Consider the following 23,431-nt stretch of genomic DNA (forward strand, 5'->3'; position numbering starts at 1 on the left):
TCAGCATCCTGATGTGGCACACCTGTGAGGTGGGATGGATCATCTCAATATGGCAGATGTGCCCACTACCACACATTTGGACTGATTTGTGACCACTGTTTGGGAGGGATGGTTATATTGTGTATCTGGAATGAATTTTAGGTCTCTACGTCCATCCCATGGGGAATGGGAGCAGTAACAAAGGTGTTGCGTTTATATTTTTGTTGAGTGTAATTTAGTCACTTTAAATCAATGCAAGAAAAATGAGTAGTCTCAGTATTGTTTATAATCAAGTAAATAGTACTTTATTTAATCATGTAAATAAGAGAAACATGAAACATGAAACATTTGTGAAAATTCAAAAGCCTCCCAATTCCCATTTTTTCAGTGTAGGGAGCCCTAATCATCACAGGGTTAGGGAAGCAATCAACAGCCTTTAAGTATCTGATTGCGTTTCATGAAGTCCAGTAATCTGGGCTTTCTTGTTGCCACAAGTTTTTTATGCTCTTCATCCAACCTCCTCCCCACAGGGCTCTTCCACACCTGTTCCCAGTCCTTCTTGGTCTAAACACAAACAAACAAGAAAAGCACAGAAAGTTAACAGACTAATAAGGATAATCAACCATGAAATCTTAGTTATTCCCAGCAAACAAATGTAATTTCTCACCATGTCTTTGAAGGCCTCCCCCTTGTAGTAGGTCTTGGATGCTGGATACTCCATTCCTTCATCAAGTAGCTGCTTGATGCTTGAAGCCACCAGATGAAGCTCCTCTCCATCATAGCCATACACCTGTTTGTCCTTGCAGGTCATCAGAACGAGCTGGTCGCACAGACATGAGATGCCCTCCACCACGCCAATAATTTGCATGGTTACAGTCGTTGGAAGGTAGAATTTTCCCCAGCCATTCACATCAGCAGGATAATCTTTGTAAACGGTGTCCTCAAGCTCTGCTTTCCTCAAAATTGCACCAGCTGGCTTCTCTAAGGGGAAACACTTGCCTTTGTTTGCAGATTCAAACTGTGAAACAGCTGCTGGTAAGTCCTCATCTGCAACACAAGGCAGACATTTGAAAGGTGTTTGAAAGATGGAAAACACATTATGACTTGTTTTAAATGAGCCAAAGATGATTGTAGCATACCTTTCCTTCCTTTGGACAGAGAGTCAAGAGACACATTAGACTCCTTATGTCCCAAACTAAGACAGAAAACATAATGATGTTAACAGAGTTTGTGACAACAGCCTTCCCTTTACCCAAGTCCTCAGTCAGCCTGTGAGCCTCACTGTATAGAGCTTAATGCCAAAGTCATGACATTTCATGTCTGTCCTCCTGAAGTCATGGCACCACAGTAGTTTGGTGTGTGTGTTCAACAGCTTTGAGCTTGGGGTTACAAGCTGCTGTCTCTGCACTGAACCATCAACCATCCTGGGTCCATACATCCTGTGCTGTGTGGCAGTTTGGTTTGAGGCTTCACTCTGTATTCATTTTCACATCTCAGAGTGAGTTAGGTTCTTATCCTCAGCCACCCCACGTTTGTTACTGTGAGTAAATGTTATTGCGTTATACAGATATAATGTCGAGAATGACTCGTTTTATCCCGTTCCTTCTCGTCTCTTCTCCCTCTGAGCTAAAGGCGGCATTTAATAAGAGGCGTTGTGTCCACGTCCAGCCAATACATGGCAGCCCCTGGAAAGTGTGCTACATGCTCTCTGGTGCACTCAGAAATGTCACCTTTCTTTGACATTTGGACCTTTAATTTTCCATCAAGAATATTTAATGTAATTTTTGTTTATGTTTGAGCAGCACAAACTCCACTTTTCTTGTGCTGCAGCTCACGTAGCTCAGATACTGAGCATCCACAGCTGGATTTCTGGACACAGCTGGAAACAGAAACTCTTCCTGATAGAGTTGATTATTTTAAGATTGTCATTTCAACAAGTTCCTGTTTTTATAAGTTTAACTGGGCTGCTCACTTCTGCTTTTTACATGCTTAGTACACATGTTGATTCGTTAAAAGGTCATGCCCTATATGGACCGACTGGAGATGTTGTGAAGGGCCAAGCCATATATGGTGTCAGGAAATGACACACACACACACACACACACACACACACACACACACGTTGCTCGCATATGCTTGCCTTGAATGTATGACTGTTTTCACTCAAATAAAAGGAGCTGCAAGGGGAATCAGGTTCGGAGTTGGCTGAGCTCAGGTGACGAGTGAATAACTCTCTGCAAGATCCTGGCCGGGCTTCTCTTGTGACAAGTTAAAGATAAAAGATCTGTGGTTTTGCTTTGTTTACACGGATGGGTCTCTGAAACAGCGAGGACTGGTTTTAGACCTGAAAAACTTAAAATTATTGGTACTGATATCGGAAATACTCACATTCAAAGGCTTGTGTCGAAGTTAAAACTAAAACTAAGTTACTTTTTTAGAAATCAGTCCTGTTTCTCCCTCCAAATGAGAAAACACTTGATTCGTGCAACTTTTTTACCTTTATTGGATTATGGTGACCTGCTTTTTATGAATGCACCTGCTCACTACCTAAAGAGGTTGGATACTGTGTACCATTTTGCTTTACATTTTATCACTGGCTATGGAAATCGTGTACATCATTGTTCTTTGTATGCTGCTGCTAAATGTCCATCTTTACATATCCGCAGACTCTCCTATTGGTTGATCTTTATCTATTTATCTCCTTGGGCTGGTTCCAACTTATTTATGTGTTTATATGTGTAAAAACCACAACCAATGCAGCCTTCGTTCTCACAATATCATACAATTGATTGCCCCAAAATCTTGATATTTATTTATCATCACCTCTGTTAATCCTTGATATTTATAACTGAGTGATCTGTATATATTAGTGCTATTTCTTAAATGTGCAAAATCTGTAACGCAATGTATTGTTTGGAGTTTACTCTGTCACTGTTACTTTTTTTAGAATTTCTTCCTGTACCAACTGTAACACACATACTTTCCTTAGGGATTAATAAAGTATTCTGAATATGATTCTGATTGTTTCAGGATACATGACCTGCCATTATCCAATGACACATCTGCTTTCCGGTATCTTTTGCTCGTTTCTCCTCCTCTTCTTTTCTCTTTTTTCTAAATTGAGCACCTGATGGCTTTGAACTGTTCTTGACCATCTTCCATTGTTTTTAATTTTGCGCTCCAGAACACCCATCCCCCAACCCAAAGCCGGCACCCCCCTCCCCTGTCGACAGGTTGTGTGTGAGATATTAAATCATCAAACTGTAAATTTTAAATAGTTATTGATCCCTCTTACCCCTAGTCCTAAAGTGTATATTTATTTTCCTATTCTTCTTATATTTATTGTTTGTTTACTTGCACTGCTGTGACTGGAGCCTCGTCGTCTCGTCTCTCTATATAATGTAGTGTATGCAGTGGAGATGACAATAAAGTTTACTTTGACTTTAGCACAGCAGCAAGCAGGCTCACCGAGGGCTCTCGCGCTCACTTTATAGAATTTCGAAAAAACATAGGTACAAATTATAAGTCTGTATCATAATGTCCAGTGTTTTCATGTTTGTTGGTTTGTTTTTATTTTGTTTCATTTTGCGGGTTGGATATTAGATGCTGCTCCAGCCAGCCAGAGAATCCCCCACCGCCCCGCGCTCTCCTTACTCTGCCGCAAGCAGCAGGCGCACCTTGCAAACGGAGGGCGCCCTTACTCCCAGCAAATGGGTGGCAGAAGACCGATCAGTGCCTATGACATCTCCAAATTGCGCTGGCTGATGTATGCATGAGTACGAGCAACTTTTTTTTGGAGATGCCCGTGATGCCACCCCTACCATGATGCTTCCCTGGGCAACCCCCCATGTCGCCCTATCAAAAACCGCTACTGGTGCTGAGCAGGTTCCAACCTGAGATCTAAAACTATTTACATGACTCACTAGAACAAAACTTAGTGAGATTACAGAGTGGGGAAACTGGTTCTTACCCGCTGTCGAACATTACAGATGTTGTTGCCATTTTAGTTCTCTGTCACCTGCAAAATGAAATTTGAATCATTAGAAGCAGCTTTTGATTAATATTTCAAACCTTTACTGATGCACTGACACATTTATACAGCCATAACATAAAATTATTTTTTAATGTTTAACTTCAAAGCTTTCAAATTAAAAAAAACTACTTTTAAAAGAGAAAAACAAATGGTAATCTGAGTTTAACCATAGAAACAGCAAAAAGAACAAACCATTTGAAAATAATCAAATAATCCTACATTAATAATAATCTTTTTAGAAAGTACGTTTAAAATTTTGTAAGAAATATTTAACTTTTGACATAAAGCTGTATTTAAATATAATCTTTACATAGGCGTTCCTCATTATTGAAATGTAACACTCAAGCCTGGAGTTTGTCTCTGTAAAATTTCATGTTGGAGGTCAGTTACCCCTGAACAAGTTTTATTTATTGTTACCCATTTTTTTTTAATCTTTTCTGAGAATATTTGAGAAGCGTGGGAACCCTTTAAATGTTCTATCTTTTAATAATAAGACTTTGATGAACCTGGATCTTTGTTGTCTTTCTTTTTCTGTCCCATGTTCACATCACGTAGGTCACGCATGCTGTGCAACGATCAATCAATCTTTATTTATAAAGCACTTTTCATACAAAAAAAAAAAAAAAAAAAAAAAAAAAGTAGCACAAAGTGCTTTACATAGTTAAAAGCAGCCCACCCCACCCTCCAACTCACTCCCCACACTCTCAATACACATATATCTCCCCCCCCCCCCACACACACACACACACACACACACACACACACACACACACACACGCGCACACTTAGAGAGTAAAAATTGGGCTGGGCTCGCATGAGCCAAGTGAGGAAACACTATAACAGGGAGCCGTCTGCACCGGGAGCCGGTCACAGACCGCAGCCTCCAGGCTGGGCACACAGCAGGAGGGAGGCCAAGGAGCCCCCCAACCAGGCTGAGAGGACCCCAGAGACCCAGCAGCCACGGTCAATCACAGCCCCGGTGCAGAGAGCGCCCTCCGAGGAAACACTGGAGATATGACACAATACGATATATACAGGGTAAAATGATAAAATAAATAAGAACAGGATACAATATAAATATAAATATAAATAGAGTAAGAAGATTAAAAAATGAATAAGAATAAAATCAATAAATATTAGGTAAAGCCTAAATTAATAATAGAACAGGATAGAATAAATAAGCATAAAATAAATAAACGCTAAGTAAAAGCTAAATTAAAAAGGTGGGTCTTGAGCCTGTTCTTAAAAACATGTACGTTCTCTGCGGCCCTGAGCTCCTCCGGCAGGCTGTTCCACAGACGAGGACCATACCACTGAAAAGCTGCCTCTCCGTGAGTATGTGTCCTGACTTTAGGGACAATCAAAAGGCCAGTACCAGAGGACCTCAGGGTCCGCGAGGGTTCGTATGGTAAAAGCAGATCTGAGAGATAAGAAGGCCCAAGACCATTAAGACATTTAAAAACCAATAAAAGAACTTTAAAATCGATCCTGAAACACACGGGGAGCCAGTGCAGCGATTCTAAAACCGGTGTAATGTGGGCCCGCCCCCTGGTCTTCGTCAGCACACGAGCTGCCGAGTTTTGCAAAAGTTGTAAAGTTGAAATATTCTTGTTAGGAAGACCAGAGAGCAGGGCATTACAGTAATCAATGCGACTGGTAATAAAAGCATGCATCAGCATCTCCGTGTTGGCCCGAGAGAGAATAGGGCGGACTCTGGCTATATTTTTTAGATGATAAAATCCAATTTTGGTTACATGTTTAACATGTGGGATAAAACCAAGCTCAGAGTCGAAAATAACACCCAGGTTTTTCACTTGTAGCGAAGGACATAGTGAAAATGCCTCTAATTTAGACAAGAGTTTCTCTCTCTGAGCCTCAGGACCGACAATTAAAACTTCAGTTTTGTCCTGGTTAAGCTGTAAAAAGTTTTCTGCCATCCAAGATACAGTTAAAAGGGGCATCCATTGGTCTGGTGTCATCAGGAGACACGGAGATGTACAGCTGCGTGTCATCAGCGTAACTGTGGAAGTTCACTCCATGCCTCCTGATGACACTGCCGAGAGGGAGCATATACAAATTAAAAAGTACAGGGCCTAGAACCGACCCTTAAGGCACACCACATGTCATTTCATGGATCTTAGAGGAGCATGTATCCATACTTACCATAAAAGATCTGTCAGAGAGATAGGAAGTGAACCAGTTGTGTACAGCACCAGAGAGGCCCACCATGTGTTTCAGTCTGTTTAAAAGAATAGCGTGGTCTACTGTATCAAAGGCTGCGCTTAGATCCAGTAGCACCAGGACTGAGAGCTTTTGGGAGTCCCAGTTACATCTAAGATCATTTAAAACCTTTAGGAGAGCAGTCTCTGTGCTGTGGTTCACCCTAAAACCAGACTGGAATATCTCCAGGATCTGTCTATCATTGAGAAAATCAGTAATCTGAGTAAAAACAAGTTTTTCTAAGACTTTACTTAAAAATGGTAAGTTGGATACAGGTCTGTAGTTATTAAAATCATTACAATCCAAATTGCTCTTCTTCAGAAGGGGCCTCACCACCGCCGTTTTAACCCTTTAAGACCTACCATAGAACCAAGTCCGCCAGAGCTTATATTATATTTTTACATGCTGTGGAGCCATTTTTGGGAGCATTTCAAGTTGCTATACATCAATACAACCATTATAGCCCAAACTTTAATATATGTCTGCATTAGGTGCATAGTAATTACATAAATTGCAAAAAAGTGTAATAAACTACAAAAAATTGAAAATCGTTTTTGTTTTTTTAACATATATTTCTAGTTAGAGAAATTTAAGAGGCTTATCCCTCAAAACTGTAAATACAAAAAAGTTGCAGAAACTAGTTTCCCACCACAGGAAATTTATTTTAAGTGTCTTCATAGTTTTATTTTTGAAATACACCAATTTTTATATACTGCAGGAAAAACGAAAATAAATATTATAGTGCAAATTTGCAAAATAACAGCATATGCATCACAATAAACTATTTCCAGCAGTGGAATATGAGTCCTAAGCATCCCAGAAACGACACAGAAAGTCATGAAATCAAACATAACTTTTAAAAACACAAGTATAAGCTCATGAGGTACGATGGTAAAAAAAACTACATTTCCGCAAAATGACATCACTTCCGGTTTCGGGCAGGTCATGCGGTCATGTGATAGTTCACGCTGATGGACGTAGGAAGTGTTACAAACAGCTGATTGGATCGGCGAAGCGTGTTTCTGGAATATCATGTTTTTGTTGCTGCAAGTGATTTTTATGCAGTTTTTGCAAAGCTATATGTGGAAGGAAACTGTGACCTAGGACAAGCTGATGGCATAAGATGTAAGTACAACTCCTCCAGTTTCATATGCAAAAAAAATTATTGCGCTAGCTTACGTGGTTGCAGAGCTACCGGGATTTAAAAATAGTTACGCAAAACAGAGCGTGCCCGCTCCGATCGGCTGTAAAGGGTTAAAGGCAGCAGGGAAGACACCCAACTGAAGAGAGCAATTCATCATGTATAAAAGCTCAGCCTCAAAAAATCCATAAAGTGTTTTAAAGAGTGAAGAAGGGATTGGATCTAAAAGACATGTGGTGGGTCTCACTGTGGAGAAAACTTTCTGAAGGTTCTCAGCATTAACCAGGACAAAGCTGTCCAGTGTCTCCTCAGGTACAATCGAGCCCTCAGATGTGTTTAAAATCATATCGCGATTAGATAAAATATCAGATCTGATGGCGCTGATCTTTCCCCTGAAGTTTTCTGCAAACTGCTCACAGAGCAAGTCTGTGGGGGTTCTTTGGGAGCTGTTAAAATCAGGGTTAAATAAATGATCTATGGTGGAAAAGAGGACCTTGGGATTATTTTTGTTAATACTGATTATTTTGGCGAAGTATGAATTTCTTGACTTCCTTAATGTATTATTGTACATTTTAAGTTGCTCGCAAAATATTTGATGATTGATAGTGTTTTTATTTTTCCTCCATCTCCTTTCTGCTGCCCTGCAATTTCTTTTGAGTTTTTTGACTTCTTCGTTTCTCCAGGGTGATGCATGTTTTACGTTAATCTTTTTGGTGGTGAGTGGAGCAACGGAGTCAAGGCTTTTCTTCAGTTTGCTGTTGAAATAATTAAAAATCAAATCGCAGGGTGCAGGTAAAATCACAGGGGGGTATTAGTCTAAAACCCTGGTAAAATTTGCAGCCACTTCAGAGGTTAGATAGCGCCTCCTCACAGTTCGCACCGAGGTCTCCCGCTGAATAAAACCGGTGATGTTAAAAAACACACGGTAGTGGTCAGAGACAGCCAAGTCAACAACAGAGGACACGCTGGTGGACAGCCCATGGGTGATGACCAGGTCCAGAGTGTGTCCTCTGTTGTGAGTCGGCTGCGTGACGTGCTGGATAAAATCCAAACAGTGAAGAATGTTTAAGAATTCTTTTGTTGCAGGGTCAGAAGGATTATCTATGTGCAGGTTAAAATCACCGGTTAAAATTATCATATTATAGTTTGAATGTATGTTTGTTAAAAATTCTGAGAATTCCTTGATAAAAGCAGCGCTGTCTTTAGGTGGTCTATAAACTGTGACAGATAAAACTGGAGGGCTGCTGAAAACAATAGCATGGAATTCAAAAGTGGTAAAATGATCAAATAAAATTTGTTTGGAGGTGAGTGTGTTGTTGGCCAGAGATGCAGTCCCACCACCTCTCTTACCACTTCTAATAGAAAAAGAGAAACTAAAATTTGGTGGGGAGGCCTCAGTGAGAACAACTGGTGCATCCGAGCCCAGCCATGTTTCAGTTAAAAATAAACAGTCAAGTTTATTATCTAAAATTAAATCATTAATAATAAAAGACTTGTTCGACAGAGAGCGTACATTTAAAAGTGCCATACTGATTGAGACTGGTGGATTTTTGACAATAGAGTTGAATGGATGTTGATATTTTTGAAGAGGCTGGAGGTTATTAATGTTTTTGGAGTTACTGGATTTATGATAATTCTGTTGCTCTCTGTTTGTGATTATGACAGGTATTGTGTTGACTGTGGGAGAGAGAGGTCCTAGTCCAGAGTTTTGTGTATTACTGTTAAAAGTGGAACAAATATAGGAGCTGGGACCAGGGGAACATCAGTCAGTGGCAGACGGATCAGCAGGTAATGTCAGTTTGGGGTAGTGACAGGGCGATGTGCGGGAGTGCTGTATGCCAAATGCCAAATTGGCGGACAGCAAACGGCGTCCCCAGGCGTTGAGGTGGAGCCCGTCTGCCCCAAAAAGATGCCTCCTCTCCCAGAAGGCATCAAAGTTGTTAATAAAACCCAAGCCGTGGGAGACACAGGCGGAGGAAAGCCAGGTGTTAAGGCTGAGCAGCCGGCTGAAACGGCCTATCCCTCTGCCACAGGTGGGGGTGGGCCCAGAGATAAAAACACTCACCTGCAACTGACCAAGGAGGCTGAAGAGTTGGAGGAAGTCCAACTTCGACAGCTCAGATTGCTGTTTGGGGATGTCATTGGTGCCGATGTGGATGATGAGCTGGTTAACCTGTGGGTGGGATGCCAGAATGTTGGGAATTCTGTCCACTATGTCAACAACAGTGGCTCCCGGGAACGACAGCGTGAGCGCCACCCTCATCCGCACGTTCCTGACGATGGAATCCCCGAGGACCAGCGTGGAGAGAGGAGGTGCCACCGGGGGCTGCTGGCCATCTGAGACGCCCGCGCCGCGACACCGGGGGTGTTCAGATGGAGATGCACCAGCCGGACTGCGTGAGTGACTCCCAGGTAGCCGCGCCGTGGGTCCTCTTCTCCGAGGAGCCAGGGTAAAGCATAGCTCTTCGCGGTGAGTTTGCACCACAGCGTCGGGTTGCCCGCTGCGGCTCCGGGGGCGTAGTGGTGGAGATGGCGCAGACCTCAGCGACACAGCGGGATCGCGAGGGCTAGCGGTCAGAGGAGGAAAGTCCACAGGATCCAGGACATTGAATTTATTCTCCAATACTACCGCACCAGAGGGGTGAGGGTGCGAGAGACGGATCCTCCTGCCCCCTCTGCAGCCACCACGCGTCTTAACCACGGTCCATGGCGCTGGTTGGAGTGGAGCTGACCAGAGCCTTGGGTCTGGCCCCTAGCTGAAACCTGTAGTTCTCGTCCTTGGCAGAAGCACCAGCGACGCAAGTTGAGAGCCTGTGTTGACTGTTGGCGGGATCTTGGGACACAGCAGCTGGATGGTGCACTGTGTCGGCTAGCTCAGCGCTAGTAGCGGTGGTTTGAGCTTTGCCAAGGAGGATCGTGTCAAGTTCGCATTCAGCCCCCTGGATTTGGTATAGCGTGGATATCCTTTGTTCCAGCTCGATCACAATGAGCAACGAAGCATGCGTTGAGCAAAGGGGGCGTATCCAAACAAAGCTCGTGTCGTTCTTCAGAATACCGCGTGACCAAACGTGATAAACGAGGACCAGTTTCTGTGAAATGACGCCACTGACTCGTTATGTGGCTTTGTTTTTGTGTTAACTGGGTCTAAGGTGATTCTGAGGATCATCACGGCTTAAACAGATTATGAAGCCACCAAAAAGGCGTAATAAGTCGGCAGCTGGGGATGGTTAAAATTCGGAGTTTTAACCAGCTCTCTTCTTCTTTTAAACATTTTTCACACGGACACCGTCAACCTGAAATAAATATACATTCGCATAAAACCCCTGTTCCCCAATGTTTAACAAAATGAAGACGAATACTTACCACAGCCGAACGACTGCACTCTGTGCCGTCTTCATGGAAAATAACACTTCCGTCTCACGTATTTGTTTTTACTGCCACTCAGCTAGGGGCGGAGCGTGGGGGTGGCTTACTGGGCTTAAGCCCGGGTTGTTTTGTCAGAAGCCCGGGGTATTTTGGAGTGTAATTTTTTCATAGTTAGATGCCTGGCTGACAACTGTATAAAACAAAAAGTACACACAATATTCGAAGCACATAGTGCACACTGTGGGAATTTACGACTGTGCGTGAATCCCCCCCTGATATTGGTATGATCCAAGCTCAGGCACTAAGCGACTGAGCGAGGGGGCGGGGGGAGCTGCTGCCCGTGAGTGCGCTGTTGGAGAGACGGAGCCAGCCATACTAAGGAGAGCTTAAGTTTGACCAGGTACCAAAGCAAATCATTCGTACCGTACAAATAATGTAAATATGACGGTGCATCACGAAAGATTGATATGAAACTGATCACTTGACCAATATTATTTTACTTGCTCTTCAAGTGAATCAACAAATGGCGAAATGAAAAGCCGAACAAATGCTATTTTTTAGAGAGTCTTAGCTTACATGTGTTTATTTCATATTTTCAGTTCTTACCCTCCCCGACTAAATCGGTTTCAGTTATGTACTGAAATATAAGAATGGACATTAGAGGGTTCTTTCAAAGAAAAAACTCAGGTAAATGTTATTTTATATATTATGCTTTGTATGTTGTTCAGTATATTTCTATGCAAAACAAGAGGAATTTCAGTACACAGCAGGATATTCACATTTGTAACCAGATATTTACATACACTTTAGGGAGAAAACATAAAACATTTTTTCTGTACAACATCAATTTAGAGTAAACTTTTGTTTTAGATAAATATTGAAATATATTTTTGAATTAGTTAAATGTCAGAATAAAGAGAGACAGAGCTGTCTATTTTTTATCACTTTCATTAAATTTAGGAGTACATATACACTAAGTTTATTGTTAATTAATAAGAAAACTCCAGACGATTCCATTCTGAGCTGAAGAAGCTTCTGATAGGTTAGTAGAGTCCATGTGAGTAAATTGCTGGCACAGCTGTGGATGCATATAAGGCAAAACACAGAGCCTGTTTCTTTGACATGGGAAAATCAAGAGATGTCAACCAAAACACCAGGAAAAGAATCGTGGAGCTCCATAAGTGTGGCTCAATTTTGAATACAATTTGGTGCCATTTGCAATTAAAAAACACAGACAGTTTCTCTCTTTACTCTTAAAGTTAACAAATATGTTTTTATATTTATCAATCTAAAAAAATAAACATTTAGTCTGATTTGATGTTACAATTAAAAAAGTGTTTGTGTTTTGATCTGAAGAGTTTGTAAATATCTGGTTTCAACTGTATATTTGATGATTGTCAACACAAAGAGGAGCAGAGATTGAGATGGAGAATGAGGACAGAACAGAGATGAACAAGAGCAGGTGAGACACACATGTTAGTCAAATGGTTGTTTACTAAAAGTATCACTGTATCATAGGTACTCATGTATCTCGTACCTAGTGTTTCTTTTTAGGTTTGCTATTTTTCAAATTCTATATTTATTAAGTTCTGCAGGCTTGTTTGCACAACAAGGCTAAATAATTATATAAACTTTTCTCAATCTAAATATTGTACTTTGGTAGAATTAAATAAACAAGTGTAGTGCAGGTCTATGATGATTTTTAGTGCTACTATCATCTAGTTCTGATTGTGGTTATGTCTTGGTTAAGTCCTCAGTAATCCTGCTTTTGAACTGTTGTAGTCCTGTTTTAATTCTGGATCAGTTCTGGGTCTGGTTGAATTGGGGTTTAGTCCCTGTGTCTTGATACAGCCCCGACTTCGTTCTGTCTTGCTGCTCAATTAAAAAACTAGTTTAAGGTGTCCTGCATGTGTGATATATATATATATGTTCTATATATTTCCCTATATGAAGTCATTCTTTTTTGAACAAAACTCAAAACAGAGCCTATTAATCTTTCAGTCATTTCTACACCCCCCCCCCTCAAAAAAAAAAAAAAAATCCCACATGCATACTACCCTTTAGGGCTAAGCCCCGGGTGTTTCAAATGTCTGGCTCCTCCTCTGACTGTAACTGTAACGGTCCCGTACCAGCAGACTGAGAGACAGCTTCTTCCATCAGGCCATCAGACTGCTGAACACTTCATAGACACCTCAGCTTCACTACTGGAACTTCAACATTATGCACTACACACTGTACAGTAATGCCACTGTTTTGCACATGTCTCAACTCTGTATATTTTTATATATTTTATTTTATTATTTCTTACTATTTAATTTGTAAAAATGTGTATATATACACACACACACACACACACACACACATACACACACACACGTAGAAAAACATTTAGTATACACATCCAGAAATGCATATACTATTATATATTGTACATATATTTATTAGTTTCAGATTAGCCATTCTTGTATTTTGCTTGTTTACGTTATTGTATTTTGCACATCTCTGTTGCTGTGAAGCTCGCACACAAGAATTGCACTCACATGTACTGTACCAATGTACCTGCACATGTGATGTGACAATAAAAGTGATTTGATTTGATTTTGAACTGTCATGTCAATAAAAAGGCTACAAGGACTGCTACTCTTTGAAGGATTTGGGCTAGAGACATGTGAAGAGCTCCAAGAGTGGACATTGAGAAGTATTTCCTGCTTCTGACTCTGCCTAGCCCTGACTGATTATCGCAATGCAACCTATGAACAGACAAAGCAATAGCGCCACCTGCTGGTGAGATTTAACCCAGCCCACTTCCACTTATCAAAATCGAGGTCAAGGTTGGGGTTGAGTTTATCCCAGGTGCCAGAAGGCTACAGACAGGTACACCCTGGACTAGTTGGACAGGTTGCCTTTCGGACAGAAAACCATCAACACCAGTTTAGACTCACCAGTTTACCTAACGTGTGGATGTTTTTCAACTGTGGGAGGAAGCTGTCAAGAACCTACGGCCCCAGCCGACTGGCCACCACTGTGTTACCCTGAGTGCTTTAAAACAAGTGTTACACTGAAAGTAATGAAAGCGAGAGTGAAAGTCATTTTGTGGCCACTCTGAAAATCCCTGTGGCAACATTAAACCAGTTCAGGCCACAGTAGATAGATTTAGCTGAGGGTTGAAAAGGTTTTCATAGAGAATCAGGAAATAGGTCATGATTCACAGTGAAGCTGGTTCCTGTTCTGTTCTTCACTCATCACCTACCCAACAGACCTGACACCTGTTTCTCTCCTGCAGTTCAAAGACAAGGAGCCAGGCATTTTTTTAAGTATGTTTGTGTGAATTTCCCTCCATATCAGATACAAAACAGCTGCTCCACATTCAGTGGTGGAAGATTGGAGTTGGAGAGCCTGTTGTTGCACTTAAGTGTCAGTAGATGGCAGCACGAGACTATGGTCGACACAGCAGACAGAACGTTGCAAGCTGGTGACTTTACCTACATACAATGCTGACCTGGAGCTCTTTCAGACTAACAACAGACTTTTTTCACGTGATTATAAACACGATCACTGATGCATTTCTTCTCCCATACAATATTTCCCCAAGTGCTCTGATGTGTCTTTTTGGGGGGGCATTTTGCAGTCTGGAGGATCGGCCCAGATGCTGCGATAGCGTCTGCCAGATGGAAGGAGAAAAAAGAGTCCACGTGAGAGGTGTGAGGGAGGAGGCTGCATATATATATATATATATATATATATATATATATATAGTAAAAGTAAAGTCTATTTTTAAAAAAACAAAAAAACGGAGACGGGTGGGCCTGAATGCATCAGTAGTTTACCCGCGGCTCCTGAATGCATCACTCAGATCACAGAGGAAGGAAGCAGCGAGGAGCAGAGATGGAGAGGTGAAGCTGGTCCAACAGAGGGGAATAAATCGGAGTTTATTCCGGATAAGAACTTTTAATCCAATATTTGGATTAAAATGTTCGTGATCTCAGTTTTGGTCCTTGTGGGGACAGGAGTGACGGTAAACAGCGGTGAGTTTTAGTGTTTTTGCACACGTTGATGAGACGGGTTCAAACCGAAAGAAACATGTGGCCTCGTTAAGAACATGTCAGACGAGTTTAACTTTTATAAAGTTTTATTGTATTTATTTTCAGCTAAGCTTACTTTTAGTTATGTTTTGTTTAAATGTTGAGGTTATTCATTCTGATGCATGTTCAGTCATCCAGGTAAGTAAATCTCCAAAAGTTGATTCTGTTCATCTGGACGTAGCTTTTTGTGGGAGAAACGTTTCATCACTCATCCAAGTGACTTCTTCAGTCTCAGCTGACTGCAGGTTTCCCCGATCTTATAAACAGTACATTTGCATAATGACTGAAACCAGCCCACCGATGGAACAATGGGCTGTTGGCAATTGGGAGGTCAGTTCCTTAATCTTAATTATCCAGATGAACAGAATCAACTTTTGCAGGTTATTCATTAGTTTCAGTGTTACTACCGGTTTAATGTGGCTGTTATGTGTCAGACAGAGGATTTAAGAAGTTTATAGCGGATGTTTTAAAATGATGCAGGATCCCTGATCACAGCTCTCTGCAGGGTTAAGGAGATCTGTTTATAGGACAGCACCGTGCTCTGTCCTCAAGATTTCCCACTAAATGACAAACACAGATCACATCTGTGCTGCTGAAGAGCTCTGACTGCTTTTTAAAGGTGGTCTCTTAGTTTCTCTGTTCCTCCCTCATGGTTCAGGAATATTATACATTTTTCTGTTTTAATAAACAAAGTCAAGTTTCAGTGAAGACAACAGAAACAGAAAGGTTTTAATACTCTGTCCTTGCTCCCAGCCTAGGCTTCATTCATACAGGGATGCAAACTCACCTCAACATGTAAAACTGGAACTATTAAAAAAATTAAACATTTAAGAAAATGCTACCTTTAATCCAGCCTCTGACTGAGGCTAAAGTTGTGTTGTTAAAAGTTGTTAAAGTTGTTAAAGTTGTGGTTGTTTTTGAGTCGGAGTGTAAAAACACTCGTTAACAAAACTTTATTTTCTTGCAGGAAAACCAAATGAGAACAGGAAGTTCTCTGTCTGATTTCAAACTTCTGTAAAGTTTGTAGGTCTCAAACAGCTCAGTAACATCTTCACACAAACCTCAGCTTTAGTTTGAACTCTCAGTTAATATCAGTTATTACTGTGTATTTGGATGTTTACATTTACAGCTGAGACTAAAATCACTGCATTACATATTGAAACTTTAAAGAAAGACGTGTTTATGATGTTGGAGACGGTTTGGGTCCAAATATTTGATTTATTTCTGACCTGCAGTTTGAAAGAAGCAAGAACAGAAAAAACATTCAGTTTCAAACTGTGACAGAAATAACACAGATGATTATTTACTGCTGCTCACTGATTGTTCATGACTGAAATACCAAAGGGCCAGAGCTTCTGATCCATGGATCTTCAAACATACCTGCCCAGTAAAAATATCAGAGCTCATCCATCCTCCTCCTGTGTTTTCCTACCTGTGTGACTTTCAGAGATTCATTCCCTCACTTACATCTACACTGGACTCTCCAAACCCGTTGGACTGCCGGGCATCCACGAGTTCACAGCCATGGGTTTGCTGGACGGCAGGATGATCGATTACTATGATAGCGAGAATCAGACAAAAGTTCCCAAACAGGAGTGGATGAGAGAGCATTTCCCTGCTGATTACTGGGAAAAAGGCACACAGTCCCGCAGGATCAAGCAGCAGTGGTTCAAGGTCAACATCGGCATCCTGATGGAGCGAATGAGACAGAATGACTCTGCCTGTAAGTCTTTGCTGTGCTTCAATGATTTGTTCACTCAGGTAAGATCCATGAAATCTGAAGGACCAATAATCAACAACAAGACTAGAATCAAACTTTATTAATCCCAAAGGAAATGATGTGATCACAGTTGCTCCAACACAGTAACTGACTAAGTTAAACAATACAACATATTGCAGAGTTACAAAATATATACAAACATACAAACACTCCAATTATAAATGTCCCAGTATATTACACCAATTATATATACATATAAGTATTTCTCTGTAGAGGATGTGTAATTATTAATCATGGAATCATCAGCATGTCCATATTTTCTCCTTTGATGTTTATTTAAACATTCATTTATTAATATTTGCCCTCCTGCTTTCAGCCCCTCATGTTCTTCAGTGGATGGTGGGCTGTGAGGGTGAGACGCAGCCTAACGGTGCGCTCAGGTTTGTCCACGGCGTGAGCAAGTATAACTATGATGGAAACGACTTCCTGTCCTTTGATGATAAAAGCAGAGTCTGGGTCGCTCCAGTTAAAGAGGCACTTCCTTCAAAGACAAAGTGGGACAATGACCAGGTGCTGAAAGAGTACACCAAGGGATACCTGGAGAACGAGTGCATCGATTGGCTGTGCAAGTCTGTGACTTCTGAACAAAAGCAGCTGAAAAAAGCCCGTATGTATGACATAATGATAGGGATGGGTATCGAAAACCGGTTCTTGTTGAGAACCGGTTCCCACTGTTTCAATTCCTTGGAATCGTTTGCCACTTTTAAAAACGATTCCCTTATCGATTCCAGTCGCCCCGAATGACGTCATCACGTTGAGTAGCGTCTTTTACCCAGTAGGAAACACGGCTCCTGAGCGGCACAAACGCTCAAAAGATTGGTTACACTTTATGAGAAAGGATGACAACAGGGCAACGTGCAATACTTGCAAAGTAGATATTTCATCAAAGGGAGGAAACACTACGAATATGCAAAAGCATTTGCTCAAAAAACACGCGATTGCTTTCAACGAATGTCGTGTTTTTGATCCGCTCCGGACTAGCGAAGCTCAACCCAGCAGCAGCGGTAGCGTTTCCACGTCCTCTCCCGTTAATACTGCAGGCAACTAATCAATTAGCATTGCATATTATGTTAGCGCGATTTACCTTATTACAAAACCTGCTATTACTGTGCGTTGCATTTAGATAACCCATGATGAGAGAGACAGAGTCTGGCTCAGATGCTGGCAGTTCTCGCTGCAGTCTACCGGTAGCGTCTCCTTTCAGGCCAGGATAGACGAATGTCACCGAGCAGAGACTAAGTTTGTGGTAAAAGGCTTGCACCCATTTGCCACAGCAGATGCCCCCGATTTCACTTTGGTAAGTGAATGTGTTTAATTGTAGGCAGGACATTACTGGATATTCTTGTGTAATTGCTACAGAATAATTTATGTTAAACTTTGTTATTGCTACAGGAGAATATTTATTTTATTATTTTACATATACATTTTTTTTTCCTGGGGACCCTGTGACACCCCATTGAAGAGCCGTAGGCTGTGGATCTCTTAAGATCTCACTGTTGGGTTTGTAAGGCCATGTTACTCCTAAATTTCTATCTTGTTCAAAGAAAAGATATAAAACACAGTTCTAAGCTAATCGACTTTAGTGTTCTCCTTTTAAAAAAAAAAAAAGAATCGATAAGAGAATCGATAAGGAATCGAATCGTTAAACAGAATCGAAAATGGAATCGGAATCGTTAAAATCTTATCAATACCCATCCCTACATAATGATCTGTGTTTTTCGATTCATTATTACTGAAGTCTATAGAACTAACATCAGCAATAGATTCAGTGTAATAGCTCAGTGTTTTCTTTGTTTTTTTAATTAAATCTATGCCTGCTGTCAGAAGGTCACCGTTCATGTTGAGAGGAGATCAGTTGATCCTCCTGACTTGTTGTAACACACACTGTTCATACAGACATGGAGAACGACGATGGGGTTTCTGACTGTGGTTTTCATGGATGTCTGCAACACTTCTAGTAACCATCGTCGTCAAAGGAGCTTGCAAAGAAAAGCGTCTGGACTTCTTTAAGTTACTTGAAGACGTTTCACCTCTCATCCGAGAAGCTTCTTCAGTTCTAAGGTCAAATGGTGGAGAGTCCCAGATATAAACCTAGTGGGAGTGACCCCCCACAGAGGGACAAAAGGACCCCCTGATGATCCTCTAATCGCCTGAGCCAAGGTGTGAAATTGGGTGTGGGCCCCAATCAGCCAGAGTTTCGGGTGGGTTCATTGTGAAACCTGGCCCCACCTTATCATGCGAATTTCTGAGATCAGATGGCCCAGGATGTGAGTGGGCGTTAAGGCGTCTGGGAAGGGATCTCAAAGTAACCATCTAGTAACCATCATTTTCCTGCCACTGAAAGATTTCCACATCATGCTGTTAGTCCGTCTGACTGAACTTTCTAGAACAGAAAAACAGACCAACATCTAAAACTGTTATCAATATTAACACTGGGGTACTTGTCAGACTGAACTTTGACCTTGTATGCTCACAGCACTGTGATGGTCACCATCTTTGGATCAAAACCAGTTTCTTTACATTTAAAGGTTTGTGATCACATCATCACACAGACTGCTGTACTTCAGGATGATAAATCGTCTTTCGTCTGAAGCAAACTTAAAATGAAACCGTGATCAACTGTAGCCCTTTCTTGTCTGACACATTTCCTTAAACATACCTACACATTTCTCAAATCCTGTCATTCACTGGTGTACGTGCTACAGGTCTGTGGTTACTTTCAGCTCGATCAGGTTTCCTTGGAACAGGAATGATATCAGAGGTTTTCCAAAGATCAGGAATGATGTGGGTATCTATCAACTGCTGAAAGATGGAGCTCCAAGCTGATGTCAGCTCCTCAGGCCCAGAGGACGTCTTAGAGCAGCCATGTTTAAACTGTGACAGTTACATTATCACCACATTCATTAGAGGACGGAGAATCCAGCTCTTTCATGCACTTTGCTGTAAAGTCACCAGTCTCAGACCTCACTGCAGAAATCAATGATAGAGCAGACGCAGCACAGACTGACTGTGTTCATGGTCTGTCTGCTGTTAATGGATTACATGGTGATTGATTGCAGACCTTTACCAAAAGATCAGATTGATTTCAGTTGGTCCGTGTCAGACTGACACAGGTTGCCTCCCATCATGTGACCTGTGCAATTGTCTTTTAATGTAAAATTGGTCACTTGGAGGTTGAAGGTGCTGCATGCTCGACCTCTGGGTGACCAAGGGGTCACTGCAATTACTTGCAATTGGTCCCAGAAACAAAAACCCCAAACGCTGCAACTCTATTCCCCTCAATTTTTCATACCTCACTTAACAGTCAAGGCCGCAGAAAACACAGCTCATATTCAGAGGTAAACCATATTCACATAATTATGTTTTAATATTTAGTGACACAGTTTTCATTTCCTCCTTCCAGCTCCACCTGACGTGTACGTGTTTGCAAAGAAGTCCAGAGTGGAGACAAACCTCACCCTGACCTGCCTCGCCACAGGCTTCTACAGCAAAAACATCATTGTAAGGATCAGAAGAAACGGGCGTGTTCTGACTGAAGACGACGGCCTGAGTAGCTCAGGAGTTCTTCCAAATAACGACGAGACCTTCCAGAGACGAGACCATGTGGAGATTTTGAAGTCTGACCTGTCAAAGTTCAGCTGTGAAGTCGTTCATGAGGCGACCCGTGTGGATGTCGTGAAGACTTGGAGTAAGAAACTTTTTTTATTGTCTCTGTTGTTGATCATAACTTTGTTTTTTCAGTCAGAGCAGTGAGCTTCTCTGTGTCCAGCAGATCTGCATCATGACTGTCCTGATCACAGTCCTGTGGTCAGAGCCATGTCAGTCCATCTGAGAACAAAGCTAGCATGTCACATTTAGCCCAGCTCTGCAGCCTCGAAGAAGCAGAGGAGCGATCTCCTTCAGAGAATCACTGAAAAGTTCCAGATATGAACAGTTTCTGTTTCAATGCCGTCCCCTCTCAGTGACCTCCTGCACATCACTGCTGTCCAATCACTGACTTCATCATGACTGTGGCTTCAAATCTACATCTCAGTAACAAACAGCAGCAAATAACATGCTGACAGTGACCTCAGCCTAAAACTCACGTCTGTGTTTCAGAGAACGGTGACCATCCAGAGGAACCTGGATCTGGAGCTCTGATCAGTGCACAGGGTGGAGCCTTGGCTGCGATTGCGCTTTTTGTTTGTGGAGGTCTGGGTCTGATATGCTTGCATAAAAAAGGCTGTCTTAGTAAGTACAGTGAGCTGTTGTGTATAATTTACATCACAGCAGCTGCTCCAGTCTTTCAGTCTTCAAACACTTCAGTTATTATTTTATTAGGACTCCATGAGGGGGTCAAAGGTCACATGTCAGTCATGTGACATGATGTCAGACTTTTCCTGTCTGCAGCTTCTAATCCAATAACTTTGACCCCTCTGGGACATAAATGTAGTTTTTCTTTCCAGAACAGAAATGATTGCTGTTTGCTGATAGTGTGCAGCTCGTTTCCTCCACCGTCTCCACTCAGACACATCTGCATGTAGAACTTTGAAACATTTCAACAACATTTAGTCTGAATTACAGCAAACTGTAGGATTATACTTCAGCATGTTATTCATTCATTCATGTCAATGACTTGAACATGTTGCTGACTGAGGTCTGATGATATTAGAGTTGGTCCGAGGCTCAGCACACTGAGCTGCTTCACACATGTAGAACAAACCACTGAGTTCATCCATGATCACTGACAGTCTGTGTTACGTCTGTTTACAGGAGGCAGACGTGTAGCCAACGACAACCAAGGTAACATCTTTATTTTCCTGTCTTATAAAGTTTGATGTTCAGAGACTCGTGTCAGTCTGAGCCGATCCTTTAACAGATTAGTGTTTGCTCAAAGACGCTCAGTGTAGCGCAGAGGAGGTGAACAGGCAAACAGAGTGGAGGAGACAGAAACTTGAAGCATGAGGAGAAAGGTTAGAGCAGCCAGACTCATGGTTACCTGTGTTCAGCATAATAATAGTAGTATACTATTATTATGTAATAATATTTATACAGCAGTGCTGAAAACGTTTAAACGTTACCCTGCAGTTCATAAATAAAAGAAGCATTAATGGCAATGGTACATGGTTCCTTCTCCTTCCTCAGATAAACATAACAGATTGGTTTAAGACTGAACAGATTGTAGAAGATGGGTCTTAATGTTCTGTATGTGTTTTATGTAGTAACAGTGCCTCTTTTATGTCAGGGTAGTAAAGTTTGCCGTTTTGCTTCATATAGCTCAAAATGTATGTTGTCTTTACAGGAAGTGTAGCAGTGGTTGTAACAAATGTTGAGGCTGACAGTGAGAAGGTTGAGGAAGACGAGGGTGTTGAAATAAGAAGAGAAAATGCTCTCAATTATGGAGACAGTCAAATGGTCTATTTATGTTTGATGTGTGCTTTACATTTGTGTGGCTGTTAATAAAGTTAGCGCGCTCAAGGGGGCGTATGCGTTCATCAAAATGGTCGATGGCTGATGTGTATTTTTTCCTCCCTAGAATATCGTCGGCGAAGTTTGCCATGCGCGTTAGATTTCACTGCGCATTTTCATACCTCTGCCAACAGAGGGTAATGAAGACGAGGCTGAGGAAACCAGTCTCAGAAGCAGCACGGGTAAGTTTTCCTCAGCTAATGTGTAGCATTGAGCTCCGTGGTGTGTAATTATAAGTCACATTATTCTGTACTGTGGTAGTGACGGAGACATTTTAAACTCATGTTGCAGCTGAATACTTTTTTCTTCTTTCTCCGGTGGCTTTTACTCTGCCCCGTAAGTATAATGTAGGATACTACTGCACCAGTCTGAGAGCAGTCTCACAGAGTTGGATCCACATCAAGTTGATCTTTGCTAGCTGTAAAGCATTAATAAATAATTTATTATTTAATAATAATTTATTAATAATAATTTATTATTTTCCTAATAAAGATCAGATCAGTAGGTTTCTATTTTTGGAAGTCCTTGTTACATTTAATTGATTTAAATTAAAGATAGAAAGTAAATATTTAATTGTGTGACGGTCCCTTACACATAAGCATGTATTAATTTTCATGATATGATCAGGTTGGTGCATCGCTCACTGAGAACCTGCTGTATGTTTTCATATTCTGAGTTAGAGCGAGGGGAGAAAGCAGCTTTGCCAAAGAACAGAGAATAAGTCAGAGCAGAGCAGCCTGTGTGTTACTTTACATGTAAAATAATACTGTTGTTCATCCCTGCAGCTGATGGCTCTGACAAAAAAACAACGCTCAGGATTCACACTAAATCTTCTGCCACAGAGAATATGGACTGAGGTCATGCTAAATCCAGTGCCTCCAGCTGTATCGCTGCCTTTGACCTTTCCTCTTTGGCCCCCATGAAAAATCCAGCATCACTAATTTAGGTGTGAAAATGGACCCCAGCCTAAAACTCGACTCACATGTCAAAGCTGTGGTTAAGTCCTCCATCTTTCAGTTGAGGCAGCTGTCAAAAATTAAGTCCATCCTGTCTAGAGGCCACCCAGAGACACAGATCCATGCATTTATCACCTCTCGTCTGGCTTATTGTAATTCTCTTTTGATTGGAATTAGCAGGGCCCTCACGTCAGCAGCTGGTACAAAACGCTGCTGCACGATTTTTAACTGGTACAAGCAAACCAGAGCACATAGCCCCGGTTTTAGTGTCATGTTCAGTTCCAAATCCATTTTAAAATTCTTTTATTTGTTTTCAAGTCTCCTAATGGTCTTGCCCCGCCTTATTTTTCTGAGATATTTCACCCTTACATGCTGTCACGTGCTTGTAGATCAGCTAACCAGGTGCTTTTGACTCTCCCAAAGACA

The 23,431-nt window shown here is 41.5% G+C and overlaps 2 protein-coding genes across 3 annotated transcripts; one reads left to right on the plus strand and one right to left on the minus strand.

Moving 5' to 3' along the window:
- Nucleotides 1-256: 256 nt before the first annotated feature.
- Nucleotides 257-10,838, minus strand: LOC146673480 (uncharacterized). 2 transcript variants are annotated; one of them, XM_085401982.1, is made up of 5 exons: nt 10,737-10,838; nt 3,950-3,997; nt 1,119-1,174; nt 647-1,026; nt 257-543 (listed from the first exon to the last, which is right to left on the minus strand). In XM_085401982.1, exons 2-5 carry the CDS (start codon nt 3,979-3,981, stop codon nt 406-408), a joined length of 606 nt encoding a protein of 201 aa, XP_085258108.1. In that variant the 5' UTR covers nt 3,982-3,997; nt 10,737-10,838; the 3' UTR covers nt 257-405. The 2 variants fall into 2 exon arrangements, with proteins under 2 accessions (XP_085258108.1, XP_085258109.1); XM_085401983.1 differs by lacking the exon at nt 10,737-10,838 and adding an exon at nt 9,439-10,009.
- A 3,871-nt stretch (nt 10,839-14,709) lies between these two features.
- LOC146673481 (class I histocompatibility antigen, F10 alpha chain-like) lies at nt 14,710-22,905 on the plus strand. Its single transcript, XM_085400962.1, has 8 exons — nt 14,710-14,764; nt 16,269-16,544; nt 16,918-17,208; nt 20,005-20,289; nt 20,700-20,831; nt 21,354-21,383; nt 22,184-22,231; nt 22,835-22,905. The coding sequence occupies exons 1-8, from the start codon at nt 14,710-14,712 to the stop codon at nt 22,903-22,905; spliced, it is 1,188 nt and encodes a 395-aa protein (XP_085257088.1).
- Nucleotides 22,906-23,431: the final 526 nt, after the last annotated feature.

The sequence above is a fragment of the Rhamphochromis longiceps genome, linkage group LG3 (genome assembly GCF_057381845.1).
Source record: "Rhamphochromis longiceps isolate RC_006_pf linkage group LG3, R_longiceps_female_GT1.1, whole genome shotgun sequence".
Classification (NCBI taxonomy): domain Eukaryota; kingdom Metazoa; phylum Chordata; class Actinopteri; order Cichliformes; family Cichlidae; genus Rhamphochromis; species Rhamphochromis longiceps.

What these genes read in the sequence shown, in the direction of transcription:
- LOC146673480 (XM_085401982.1), bottom strand. Translation starts at nt 3,981, where the DNA reads ATGGCAACAACATCTGTAATGTTCGACAGCGG. An exon ending in TCTGTCCAAAGGAAGGAAAG is followed by an intron (nt 1,027 to 1,118) that starts GTATGCTACAAT and finishes CTTGTGTTGCAG; the next exon opens with ATGAGGACTTACCAGCAGCT. An exon ending in GGGAGGCCTTCAAAGACATG is followed by an intron (nt 544 to 646) that starts GTGAGAAATTAC and finishes GTTTGTGTTTAG; the next exon opens with ACCAAGAAGGACTGGGAACA.
- LOC146673481 (XM_085400962.1), top strand. Translation starts at nt 14,710, where the DNA reads ATGTTCGTGATCTCAGTTTTGGTCCTTGTGGGGACAGGAGTGACGGTA. An exon ending in GGATGTCGTGAAGACTTGGA is followed by an intron (nt 20,290 to 20,699) that starts GTAAGAAACTTT and finishes TCTGTGTTTCAG; the next exon opens with AGAACGGTGACCATCCAGAG. An exon ending in TGTAGCCAACGACAACCAAG is followed by an intron (nt 21,384 to 22,183) that starts GTAACATCTTTA and finishes CTCTGCCAACAG; the next exon opens with AGGGTAATGAAGACGAGGCT.